The sequence below is a fragment of the Tenrec ecaudatus genome, chromosome 9, assembly GCF_050624435.1.
Source record: "Tenrec ecaudatus isolate mTenEca1 chromosome 9, mTenEca1.hap1, whole genome shotgun sequence".
Taxonomy (NCBI): domain Eukaryota; kingdom Metazoa; phylum Chordata; class Mammalia; order Afrosoricida; family Tenrecidae; genus Tenrec; species Tenrec ecaudatus.
In genome coordinates, this window is record NC_134538.1 from 151,812,386 (window position 1) to 151,825,241 (window position 12,856).

Here is a 12,856-nt window from a genome sequence, read left to right on the forward strand (position 1 = left end):
GGTGGGCCATGGCGGGCGTGCTCACAGCCATTGCTGGGTTTGCTATCAGAGACCAAAGCCAACGTAGTAGACTTTAGGCTCTCTGAGCCCCCGTGTGAGCCCACCAACTCTGGCAGCTACTGAGCCAGCAGTTTGTGGGCAATCACCACAGAGATTCGCTTCTTCTTTTTTCCATCCTGAAAGTTTGGGGGGTGCTGGTTATGGTTGGCTAATCACAAGAGCAGTAGCTCAAAGCCACCAGCCACTCCATCCGTGGAAGAAAGGTGAGGCTGTCCACTCCAGTAAAGAGTCCCCATGTTGGTCACCCATGGGAGCCGCTCTGCTCTGTCCTCCAGGAGGGGCCGCTGTGAGCCGGAATCCATAGAGTTACACGTCTATGACGTCATCTCCCTCCCCTGGAAGAGGGCTGTTTGTATTCTAGCATCTCAGACGTCCATGGCCTGCGACTCCGTCCTGGACTCATCCCCAAGAAGGCTGGCCCCGCTTCGTGGCTGAGCTGCTTGTCCGACGACAGGCTCCATCCGGCGACAGAAATGCACAGTCATTTCCTTCCATCAGGAACAGGCGGGCGGACAACAATTTATCCTGTTGTCATTTTCTGTCTCATCGGCGATCGCATCCTTTTTCGCCCCCTGCCAGCCTCGCACGGAGGCACCGAGAACTGAAGCTGCTAATTGACAACGGAGAAGTCGCGCCATCAGAAAGCCAATTAATCACGCAGAGGTGGCGGCTATGGTGATGCAATGGGGCTGGGCCACCCACCAGAGACCCGCAACTCCCAAGAATGGCTCAGCTCCTTGGGGGTAAGCAGGACTTTAGAATTTAATTAGCCACTCTCCACAGGTGACGGGCAAGTCCTGTCCTTTTCTTCTTAATGACAACATCCTTGCTGCTGCTCTGGGGGCACCGCTCTCTCTGGCTCAGCTTGTGCAATTCCTGCGCGTCTTAATGACAGCCTTTGCTGTGGCACGTCTGCAAGTCGCTGCTGGAGCCAGGGGAGGCTGGGCAGAAAGCCACTGCTCCGATGGTCAGCATCCTCTAACCCAGCGGTTCTCAACCGTCCTCATGCCGCCACCCTTTCATACAGTTCCTCATGTGGTGGTGACCCTCCAACCATAAAATCATTTTCGTTGCTACTTTATCACAGCAATTTTGCTACTGTGATGAATCGGGCGGCTGCTGTGAAAGGGTCATAAAAGATCCCCAAAGGGGTCGTGACCCACAGGTTGAGAACCACTGCTCTAACCACCCTTCCCAAGTCTGCTCTAACCACCCTCTAACCACCCTCCCCAAGTCGCCAGGGTTGAATAGCTCTCTTCGTGCCGTGCCACGCCTCACCATTCATGGGAAGAGCCAAGAGCCAGGTGGATCTGTGACGAGCAAATCACTTCAGAAGGCGCATGTGCAAGCCACAGGCATCGAAGAACTCAAGACTTCCAGAGGTGCTGGGGAGGTGGCCGCCACCCTGGAGCATTCACGGGGCAAGACAGACTCTGCCTTCTTATTCTCTGCCTCGGGCCTTCCCTGTGCTGCCTTCACACAGACCTTAAAGGCTTGAAGGTGAACAGCGGCCATCTAGCTCAGAAGCAATAAAGCCCACATGGAAGAAGCACACCAGTCTGTTCGATCACGAGATGCCAAAGGGACCAGGTATAAGGCATCATGCAAAAAAATAAAATAAATATATATATATATACCATAGTGAATGAAGGGGGAAGTACAGAGTGAAGATCCAAAGCCCATTTGTCGGCCCCTGGAGATCCCCTCATAGAGGGGTTTAGGAGAGGAGATGGGTCAGTCAGGGTGCGATATAGTACCGGTGAACACAGCTTTCCCCCAGATCCTGGATGCTTCCTCCCCGCAGCTACCATGATCCGAATTCTACCTTGCAGGGCTGTATAGGGCAGAGGTTGTATACTGGTACATATAGGAGCTGGAGGCACAGGGAATTCAGGGTGGATGATACCTTCAGGACCAGGGGTGTGAGAGGCAAGACTGGGAGAGTAGAGGGTGAGTTGGTTGGAAAGGGGGAACTGATTACAAGGATCCACATGTGACCTCCTCCCTGGGAGATGGATGGTAGAGAAGGTGGGGAAGGGAGACTCCGGATAGGGCAAGATATGACAAAATAACAATCTATAAATTATCAAGGGCTCATGAGGGAGGGGGTAGTGGGGAGGGAGGGGAAAAAAAAAAGAGGACCTGATGCAAAGGGCTTAAGTGGAGAGCAAATGCTTTGAAAATGATTAGGGCAAAGAATGTACAGATGTGCTTTATACAATTGATGTATGTATATGTATGGATTGTGACAAGAGTTGTATGAGCCCCTAATAAAATGCTTAATAAATAAATAAATAAATAAATTTAAAAAATGCATCGGGCCATTGGCTTTTTTCTAGTGGAAGGAATGAGCTGGCTCCCAGTGGCAGCCAGAGGAAGCGTGCGTAAATGATGAACACCTCCGGACCGTCCCGAGATTGCCTTTGTACTTGGCGAGGTAGCGAATGAACTCGTAGGGTTGTCATGCTCTAGTTGCTAGGAAATAGACCTTATTGATTTCCTTTTGGTCGGATTATTCCAGGATGCGCCAAATCCCGGGGAGAAAATGATACATCTTGAATTCGCAAGGGTTTGGGGTCTGGGTTTAATCAAGTGATCACACCAGGGCATGAAGGGTTACAACATGAGGGGCCAGGACGAGCTCACTTACCGCCCCAGAGAACCGTCCAGATGACCAGCAGGACTGTGCGTCCCAAGCACCCAAACTCCAACCAAACTCACTGCCAAGTCCAAGGTGGCTCTCAAGCTTTATGAAAGCCCGTGGGGTGGCTGAAAGCTCAGAGTCCTAACCCGCTCGTGCCTGGCTCCCTGGGCTCTTGGCTGAGTGACTGTGGACTCCACCCGACCACGGAGTGGACAGGCTCCACCGAGGGCTAGCGTGGGGAGGAAGGGAGAGAAGCCACGCAGCATGGCGAGGCAGTGTGCCACCTTCTGAAATTATCAATGCCACATCTCCATCCATGATAGGGTGAAATGATTCAGGAGTGCGGTGTAGGTTTAAAAAGTATGCAAGAGTTGTTCCGACAGCATTATGGGGCCAGTTCAGACCACCTGTGCCTGGCCCGCAGTGGGGCGACTCTGGATGGGCCGTGGCAGACATGGGAATAAGAGGAGCGACCCGTGTCTCCATGCAGGTGACTAGATGAAGGCGGATGACCATTCCTGCTTAGCACAGGATGCACGTGGGCATTGCAAGGAGGGTCGAAGCCGCCCTGCAGGTGCCTATGGGGGCATGAGGCGGAGCCTATAAGACGTTCTGGAACCTTCTCTTTGCAAGCTGCCCTGGCCTGTCTCACCACACCCACATGTAAGGCTGGCGATTCCCCAAGGCGCTCTCCATTAGGCCACGCACCTCAATGTGGCACCCAGACTGTTCTTAGGAAGCGAGACCTTCACTTCTGGGTCACAGTTGTTTGACAGGCTAGCATGGCAGCATCTGACCAACTATGGCACAGAGTTTCTACTTCTGAATCATGGTTCTCAGATACATCGCGCTCGCTGCTCCTCCTCAGTCAGCGAGAGTAGAAATGAGCTCCGGTGCTGGTGGGCCAGGCCATACGGGCTGGAATAACCTCCCTGGGGAAGCGCGGTTTGACATGGATCCAAGAGGCAAACCAAGCCGTGTTTGGGAACTGAGTGTGCTTTACATGATGTGTGGACTTTGATTCCTGGTCTCAAGGAGATGTGCGTCAAGCCCGTGAAAATGAGCAGCCCGGGTAAGACTAGGAGCCATTGAAAAGCAAGTCATGTATATGAGTTCGTTGGGGGGCAGGTGTAAGGTCTCTTAGAGACGGCTGTGATTGTTAGGGGTGGTATCAACGGTGCTGGACAAGGATTCTCAGTGGTTTGGCAGTTATTGCCTACTAATCTCCTGGGATCTGACCTGACACAATGTAATCAACTCTATAGCTGGATCTGCCATGAACAGCCAATCAGTTGGAAAATCATTAGGGTGGAATGCAGCTCCCCTATTCAGAGCCTAGTTTGGATAAAATTGAGAAGAGAAAATAAAGTTTCTTTGGGGTTGTGGATGTCGTGGAAAAGCTCGCTTGCAGTTCACTGGGTCTGGATCCTGCAACTGGTTGGACTTGGGCCTACAGCCTGCCATCTTGCCTGCCAATCCTGGGTGCCATCATTGGCCGGACAGCTAACCTGCCCACCCTGGCTTCATCAGTCTCTGCGGTCGCAAGCCTGGCCTGCAGACCTTGGGTTCCTCCTCGTCTTAAGCCGCCAGGCCATGGGATTCGCTCCCATTCTACAACTGTGAAAGCCATTGCCTGCATTTAATGTCTGTCTTTACAGACATTCGCGTCTCTGGTTTTGCTTCTCTAGAGAATCCAGCCTAGCACAGCACTCTTGAAACGATTCTAGAAGATTTGCTGATCCCCCCCCCCACCCCCCACCTCCACGGCTGACAAGCTACCTGTGACCATATTATGGTTCCTCCATTTCTTTTGGTTGAAACAGAGGGAGAGATGTGTTTGTATCCCCACTTAAATCACAGGACGTCTAGACTTCACAGAATGCTAGGTGATTCTTCAAGTTATCATAATATTGCCTTATAGGCATTGTTTTTTCTTACATTAGACATTACTGGTGTCAACACTTCCACATCGTCTAATACAAAGTGTGAGCACAATTCCTAAGAGAAACAGCTAGATATTACACGTTTTGCTACCTTCACAATACAAGGGAAAAGCCTTTTACACGTTTTTTTTAATTAAGCTTTGAAAATGCTTTATCATTAGACATATGAATATAATTCAAGTATTAGTTCCTGGATGAACATCAACCGGACAAAATTCTGGCACATGAGGAATGGCAGGAATGACTGCAACTCTCTGGGAATGAAAGAAGCTACCAGGTCGACTCATTTGGAGCCTCACTATCTTGTGCGCGACTGGAAGGTACGAAGATAGCCTTTGAAGGCAACAGCTCCTGTTGGTTCAGCAGTTTCCCATCTTTAATGGACTTCTACACACACCATCATCCAGTCCAGTCTGCCCAGTGACCCAGGCATGCGAGCCAGAAACGCCGGGAAATCCCCACGTTCACTGTCTCCATTCCTGGACCACGCCGACCCCTCTTGAAAGTGACCGGCTTTTCCTAGCCACAAATGCAGGGAGCTGGAGCTCCCACAAAGCACTGCGTCCTCTAACATCCGGCCGTCCCCGCCCACAAAACTCCAGGCTAACCAAGGTCTGTCAAGTCAGCACTCTCCTGAAGTTCCCCCCCAACCCTACCCCCCCGCGCTAGGCAGCGGCATCAGACCATCTCGGGAAACACTGGGTGGCGAGTTCCCAAGCTGAGAAATGAATGAGGGAACCCACGGCACAACCGAACCGAACCCCACTTGCTGCGGGGCAAGTGACATGCTGGGCGTCTTCACTTGTGGGCCACGGTCGAACTAACTGACTGGTCCCTAAAAAAGTAGACAGGGCACTGAGACGCTGGGTCCCAGGAAGAAGTCGACTACAAGAAAGAGCCTTACCCTCTCCTCCAGTCTAGCCAGCTGCTCTTTATAGAAGGCATCCTGCTTCTTGATCACCCGATCTTTCTCTTCCAGCTGCTTGGCCTAAAAAAAGAAAGGCACAAATACTGTATGGAGCAAACGCAGCAGCAGCAAAGTCAAGTGCACAGTGCATCAGGAAGCGGAGTACCAAGCCCACGGCTCTCACCAGCTATTAGGTCTCTGCCATAGAAATGCATTAATAAGAAGATGATTGCTGTAGCCAACGGTACAGAACCGAGTCTCTGTTGTTTTGGTGTGGATTTTTCCCCTCACAAAATTACTGTAACAGCTGTGTCCTAGTTTGTCTAAATATACTTGGGAGTTTCAGAAGGCAGCGCTCCACAGACGGCTTCATGTAACATCTCTTTCGAAGAGTAATTCCAAAAGATGAAGATTTTTTGCACAAACTGGCCTTTCATACCTTTGCTGATGCCCAAGAACACGCAATTAGCAACCGCCCTTCTGGAACAAGCATGGGCTCTGTAAGATTTTCTACATAAACCTTATTCTTTGGGAACCTTGGAATTACCCAGTCAAGCCTGCCTACAAAGACACATATTGCAAAATGTCCTTGTTTAATGAAGACGAAGTTGTCTTGGGAGAGGGAAAGGAGTGTAAAGACCACTATAAAATTTTAATGTGAAGAATTTTTTTAAAAATTAGTTATCCCACTTGTAATTTACAAGGCTTTAAATATGTTTTAAATCAATTTTAAAACAAGTTAATAAACAATTCTGGTTCTTTAAATATATAATACTGATGGTTATCTATGAATTCCCCTCAAGCTGAGTACAACCAGGCCTTTCACATGCTAGGGTTTGCCTCTGCAGCATTCTGTCCGTGTGGCCCTCCTCTCTGAGGGCAGGGGGCGCCTATCACCCCGTTAGAAAGGCCCTTCTCCTTGTCACTTTCGTTTGGCGAGTGGTGAACCCGCGCCAGCCTAGGAGCGGGAAGGAAACAGCCAGCATGAAATTATTGCCACCCTATGCCATGGACCACACTCTGAAACCCAATGCAGGCCTGCCTGGCTCCGCTTGTGCCAGGGGTCTGCATGCTCAGCCATCTCCTCATTCCCTTCAGCAGCCCCCCTACTCTATTAGCAAGGGACTGTTATGCTACTTACTTTGGATTCGATCTCCTGCAGCATGTTGAAAAGCAAATACACAGTTAGTGAAACAACACACCCACCACTTCTTCCAAACGCTCCAGGGAAACTATGCGGATAACACCCCTCTAACATGCACTCCCCAAAGGGCAATAGGTCAAAAGCTAGAGGAGCTGCTTCGCCTGGGACACACGGAAAAGCCACTGTGCTGTTATCGTTTGCATAAACCCAAACTCAAAGCCACCCCCTCATGGAGCTGATTCGGCTCACAGCAACCCTGTGTAGGCAGAGGAGAACTTCTCCACTGTACATCTCTGGGGGAACAGCCAGCCTCATTTTTCTGCTGAAGAGAGCCTGGTGGGTTTGAACTGCCAACCTTGTGGTTGGTTACTGTCCAACTGGCAAGCATGGGTTGGCTCGCAGTCTAACGCTTACATGACAGTGCCACCAGGCTACTTATTGTTTAAACAGAAGATTTCAACAGACACTTCAGGCTCTTTGAAATCACACAAACACATAACAAGTTCAATGTCCAGATCCGATAAGAAATATATGGATGCACAAGTTGAAAAGCATGGCTTCTGGGTCAAATCCAGTAAAAGCCTCACTAATTTGTGAGGAATAAGAAAGAGGAAATGAAAGAAGCCAAAGTGTAGGATAGACACACCTGAAGAACAGGTGGCGGCTGTATAAGTGGAAAGGAGCCCTGGATGGAGCACTGACTGCAACAGCTGCTCAAAGATGTGGCCGCTGGCTCCAGAAGGATTACAATTTTGACAAGAGGTCAAACATATGGGGGAAATGCATAAGAAAATATAAGTGTCAATTAAATCTTAATATTCTAGAATTCATCTATGACAAACATATATAATTAGAGTATCATACTGGCAAGAATAACACGAAAACAGGTCCTTCTGTACACCGCTGGTTGATACGTATTAGACATTTAGTAAATCACTTAAATAAAATGGTCTCTGACTTAAAACGATGCACAAGCTCTGAGATTCAGAAACTTTCCCTAAAGAATTATGGAAATATGCAAAGCTGTCTACTACAGGGTTGTTTGGAATTACAAGAAGCAAAAACAAAACCCAGCCCAATGGTTGGATGAATATGCAATAAAACAGTCCTTATGACTGGAACAAAATATACTAGGTAAAACAGTATAATATAAATAGTAAAGAGAATATTATGATAGCTTCTTATTTTGGGGGTGGGGGTGGGGAGGAGAGCAGGGAAACAGTGAGAGACGGATGACCAGCAAATTTACCAGAGAAGACTGAGGTCCTACATGGCAGTGGGCATCTTTGTTGCAGGAGCAAAGAGGGAAGTGGGGAGGGGGTGGGAGAGCAGTCTGTCTGTTGTGAAGGTGCTGACACAGTTCCAACTGTCCGTCTAGGTTCACAGAGTGGCACACTGCAAAGTGGGGACTGAACTGGACATAGGCTTCCAGAAGTGAATACAAGGTAAACATTCTGAAATTTATGAAAATAATTATATAATAACATAATGATGGGTTGTGTACCTATCCGTTAATTTCATTATAACTTGGACTAATTTTACTTCCAAGAGTTTAAATTAATCCTAGCATATTTATTAAGAAGTGTGCACAATGACTTAGATCTAACAATGTAAACAGTGCTATTTAAAGCAACACCAACAAACCTAGAAACCAGAGAGGGCTGGGGAATAAGGTGTGGCCCAACAATAGCAATTGTGCTGTGCTCATGGAATGTAACAATAGGGAGGATCAAGAAATCACATTGAGGGGATCAAAGATGCAACAGTAACGGGAACCTTCCACGGCAGCAGGTTTGCGTTACTGGAGAAGCCATTGAGGAAAGGTGAGCAAGGCTGAAGAACGGAATCAATGCCATGGCGCTGTGACTGCTGAAGTGGGGGCATCCCCCCCCCCCCGCACAGATCCTCAAATACAACAAAAATAAGTTATTCACGCAATGCACTGTGAAGAACACAAGGACCACCTGTGAGCACTCTGCTCTTTTAAAAACAGGGCTAAGAGACGGAGTGGGCCATAGTTACTTTGGAACAAAGATGATGAGAACCGAAAGGGAACAGGGGGAGGGCAGGGGAGAAACTGGAAGAGTGGGATTGAGATCACCAAAACGAAAATGTGGAACCCGCCCGCCCCCCACCTTTGAAGAATGAATGAATGCCACTGAACACAGTGTGCTGAGGCCATCATGTACACCTTCACTGAAAACATTTAAAATTACGTAGACAAATTGATGCATTAATAATTAATGATATGAACACACTAAAATAAGCAGTGTGTGTGTGGGGGGGAGTTCAAAAATAGCACCGCGTTGAATCGCTGCTCCTTTGGAATGGAGGCGGAGGGGAGAAGGGAGGGATGGCTGGGTGCGTGGCTGTGTAGGAAGTCACAAGTGGCCATAGTGGGGAGAAGCTGATACCAAGGGCTCAACAGAGTCACTGTCTGAATGGCAACATATGTACAAACATGCCTGACACAATGGATGCACGGATTGCAAAAAGAGTTGTAGGAGCCCCCAATAAAATGATATTTTAATTGAAATTTAAAAAGCCTTCAGTGGTTCCATCGTGCCTCTACCGCACTGGATCTCAAAGTGGGTAACACTGCCCCCTGGGGGCCGAGAGAAAGGGCCCAATAGGGTTTCCCAGGCTGTCCTGCTGGGAGCCCAGGCCACAGCTTTCCAGGTCTCCAGCTGGAGACTCCCTACCACAGCAGGCGTGGTGCCTAGCTGCAGAGCCCCCAGCCACTGTGCCAGCCGGCCAGGCCAGCCACTGTGCGCCCGCTCCCTCTATTGTTTCTTTTTGCAATAAACTCTCATAATCAGAATTTTTTTAGAAATGTTAGTATTACATATCTTTTATTCTTTTTTTATTATCAAATGAGTATTTGGTTTTTATTAAATCATTTTATTGGGGGCTTGTACAACTCACATCACAATCCATACATCTATCCATTGTCTCAAGCACATTTGTACTGTTGCCATCATCACTTTCAAAGCATTTTTTTCTACTTGAGCCCTTGGTATCAGCTCATTTTTTCCCTTCTCTTCCCCTCCCTCATAAACCCTTGACAATTTATGTTATGATCATTTCATGTCTTGCAGTGTCCGATGTCTTCCTTTACCCCCTTGTCTGTTGTCTATTCCCCTGGGAGGGGGTTATAATAGGTCATTGTGATCGGTTCCCCCTTTCTCCCCCACCTTGTCCTTACCCTCCTGGTATAGCTACTCTCAATGTTGGTCCTGAGGAGTCTATCTGTCCTGTATGCTCTGTGTGTCCAGCTCTTATCTGTACCCATGTACATGCTCTGGTCTAGTCAGATTTGAAAGGTAGAGTTAGGGTCATGATAGTGGGCGGGGGGGGGGGGGAGCATTAAAGAACTAGAGGAAAGCTGTATGTTTCATTGGTGTAATACTGCACCCTGACTAGCCCGTCTTCTCCCCATGACCCTTCTGTAAGGGGATGTCCAATTGCTTACAGATTGGCTTTGGGCCTCCACTCCGCACTCCCCCACCTCATTCACATTAAGATTTTTTGCTCTGGGTCTTTGATGTCTGACACCTGTTCCCACCGACACCTCATGATCACACAGGCTGGTGTGCTTCTTCCATGCGGGCTTAATTGCTTCTCAGCTCCATGGCCATTTGTTTATCTTTCAGACCCCAGACACTATATCTTTGGATAGCTGAGTATTCTTCACTATGGCATGAGGCAGAATCAAACCCGGAGCAGATTATCCCTTTACTCTACTGCAATCCCAAGAGACTTGGCTTTAACTTACACAGTTGCCCACTCAAGCCTCAATGGTCCAGCTCCCTCTGCCCATCAGTGGCCCTTAAACAGTGGCACCAAGGAATGCTTCTTCTATCCCAGTGTTACGCAGTGAAATGAAAATGTGCGAGGAGAAAATGCAATGGCTGCCTAGAAACCTGAAGTGCAAGAAGTCAACGCCGCCAGTTATCTTCCTGGAGTCTGGTGAGGCTCCACCAGCCCACACACTTTACTGGGACCGGTGGATTTCAATGGAAGCAAAGAAACGAGCAACAGCATGCACTCAAGAGCAAACAGTTTTCCAAGCCCCATTCCAAAGAGGCGGCCACCAAGTCTGAGAAGCCAGGGAGGTGACGCCCACAGAGCAGGCCATCCATTGTGCACACACCATCCGTTGTGCACACACCATCAGTGCATGTACGTGCTGTTCCAGCTGGTCCACGGCCATGTACATCTCTGAGCCAACTTCCTCTCTGTGCATCCCGTCGCCATCCATGCCCGCCGCATTTCTCAACCCTCTGCTTTTGGGTCAATGCTGCCTTTCTGATCTTGAGCAATCATTCTAACACAAGAGTGAGCACAGGTCCAGACCTTGGGATGGGGGTGGGGGGGGACTAAGGACCCGCTAACACCACACTGCAGGCCTGGCGTCACAATCTCTCCCCAGACGGCGGCCAGAATCAATAACTTCAGATCCACCGGCAAGTCACTGAAGCAAGACCCGGGGCCGCACCACTGTGAAGGCACAGTGTTTGGGAACACTTAATGGGCTGCTTGGCGGCAAAGGCACACAGCCCGAAGGCCCTCCTGAAATAGGCCTGGAAGACCCTGCCTGTGCTAATGGCCGCTGCTAGAGGACAGTCACACTCCCCGAAGAGGAGGCAGCACATGAAGGGTAAGGCAGCAAGACTTGCTGGACCGCGCTTCTCCAACAGACCAAGCAGCACAGGAACTGGACAAGTGCAAACAAAGAGACTCGGGACAAAGGTGACACCTTTGTTGACAGAAAAGGGGAAACACAAGGGTTATTGAAGCAGGCACTGCTTGGCTGTTAGGGCCTGTTGGTTTAGTCACACGAGTGGGCTTGAAGATGCGACATCTTTTGTTTCCATGATCACGCTGAAAAGCTAGATCATTGCTTCTCAACGTTTCTAGTGCCACAAACCTTTGATACAGTTCCTCGTGAGGTGACCCCCCCCCAACCATAAAATTATTTTTGTTGCTACTTCATAACTGTCATATTGCTACTCTTCTGAATCTGGCAAACCCCGTGAAAGGGTCGTTCGACCCCCCCCCGAGGGGTCACGATCCACAGGTGGCGAGCTAGAGCATCTCAGGAGCAAGAGAAATGAAGAGAAGAGGGAGATCCAGTTCGAAGGAATCCAACACAAAGACACCGATGCTCTCACGCCGGGTGGTCCGAGTTAGAATTAAAAAATGAAATGGGGAGGAACTATAAAAGAGGCCAGGCTTACCAGTCACAAAGAGGCAGGTAGGACAGAATCCCCCCCCCCCCCCAAGACCATGGTCCTTAGTCACCCTTCAGGTCTGGGACCAAACTCATCCCCATGTTAAAATAATGGACCATGAGTTCAAACGGGCAGGGAATGGAGAGGAGTGGGGATGGAGACGGAAACAGAAGGATAAGTGATAGACACTGTGGGGGACTGCAGTGGACGCTGTTGTTGTTAGGTGCCATCAAATCAAATCCAACTCAGCAACCCGTGTGTACAACAGAACAAAGCACTGTCTGGTCCTGCACCATCCTCACCACTGTCCTTACGCGGGAGCCACTGTCACTGCCGCCGTGTCGATCCATCTCACCTTCCCTCTTTTCACTGCCCCTCTATTTTGCCGCACATGCTGCCCAGGCTCCTCCAGGGATTGGTCTCTCCCGACAGGTCCACAGGACCTGAGACGGTCTCACGTTGTTTGCCTCTAAGGAGCATTCTGGCTGGATTTCTTCTCAGACAGACTGGCTTGTTCTTTTGGCCGTCCACGGTGCTCTGGCTATTCCTCGCTCACGGGCACCATCAATCAAATCCAGCAACGGATACAATGAAACAAAACTATGTATGAACTGCTGAACGTATATTTGATGATCTGCTCTCTAAGTCATCATCTAATTCACAAGAAAATATATATTTTTTAACAGAATGGTCTCGGTGTTGATGTTCTCAATAACATGACTCCTTCCAGAAAACACTTGAAGGCCCTGGCAACAATGGGGACCAAGAGGCCCCACCAGAGACTAAGAGGCACTTTACCTTCCCACTTGCAGCTCTAGGGAGGTCGCTATAGTGCAGAGTCCCCGGCATGGTGGCTCGGCTTTTATGAGCCCTCCTGGCTCCTGGGGATGGGCTAAGGCAGGGGAACCCAGTGACATCACAGTC

The 12,856-nt window shown here is 49.2% G+C and overlaps 1 protein-coding gene across 3 annotated transcripts in view; it reads right to left on the reverse strand.

Annotated features, from left to right (window-relative positions):
* Positions 1-12,856, reverse strand: part of CHCHD3 (coiled-coil-helix-coiled-coil-helix domain containing 3) — a 289,840-nt gene that overhangs the window by 100,362 nt on the left and 176,622 nt on the right. For 2 of the 3 annotated variants that reach the window (XM_075558682.1, XM_075558683.1), the window contains exon 5: positions 5,552-5,635. The exons of the other annotated variant lie outside the window; for it this stretch is intronic. In XM_075558682.1, the coding sequence (XP_075414797.1) occupies positions 5,552-5,635 (84 nt within the window). The remainder of the gene's footprint in view (positions 1-5,551; positions 5,636-12,856) is intronic. 3 annotated transcript variants of the gene reach the window in all.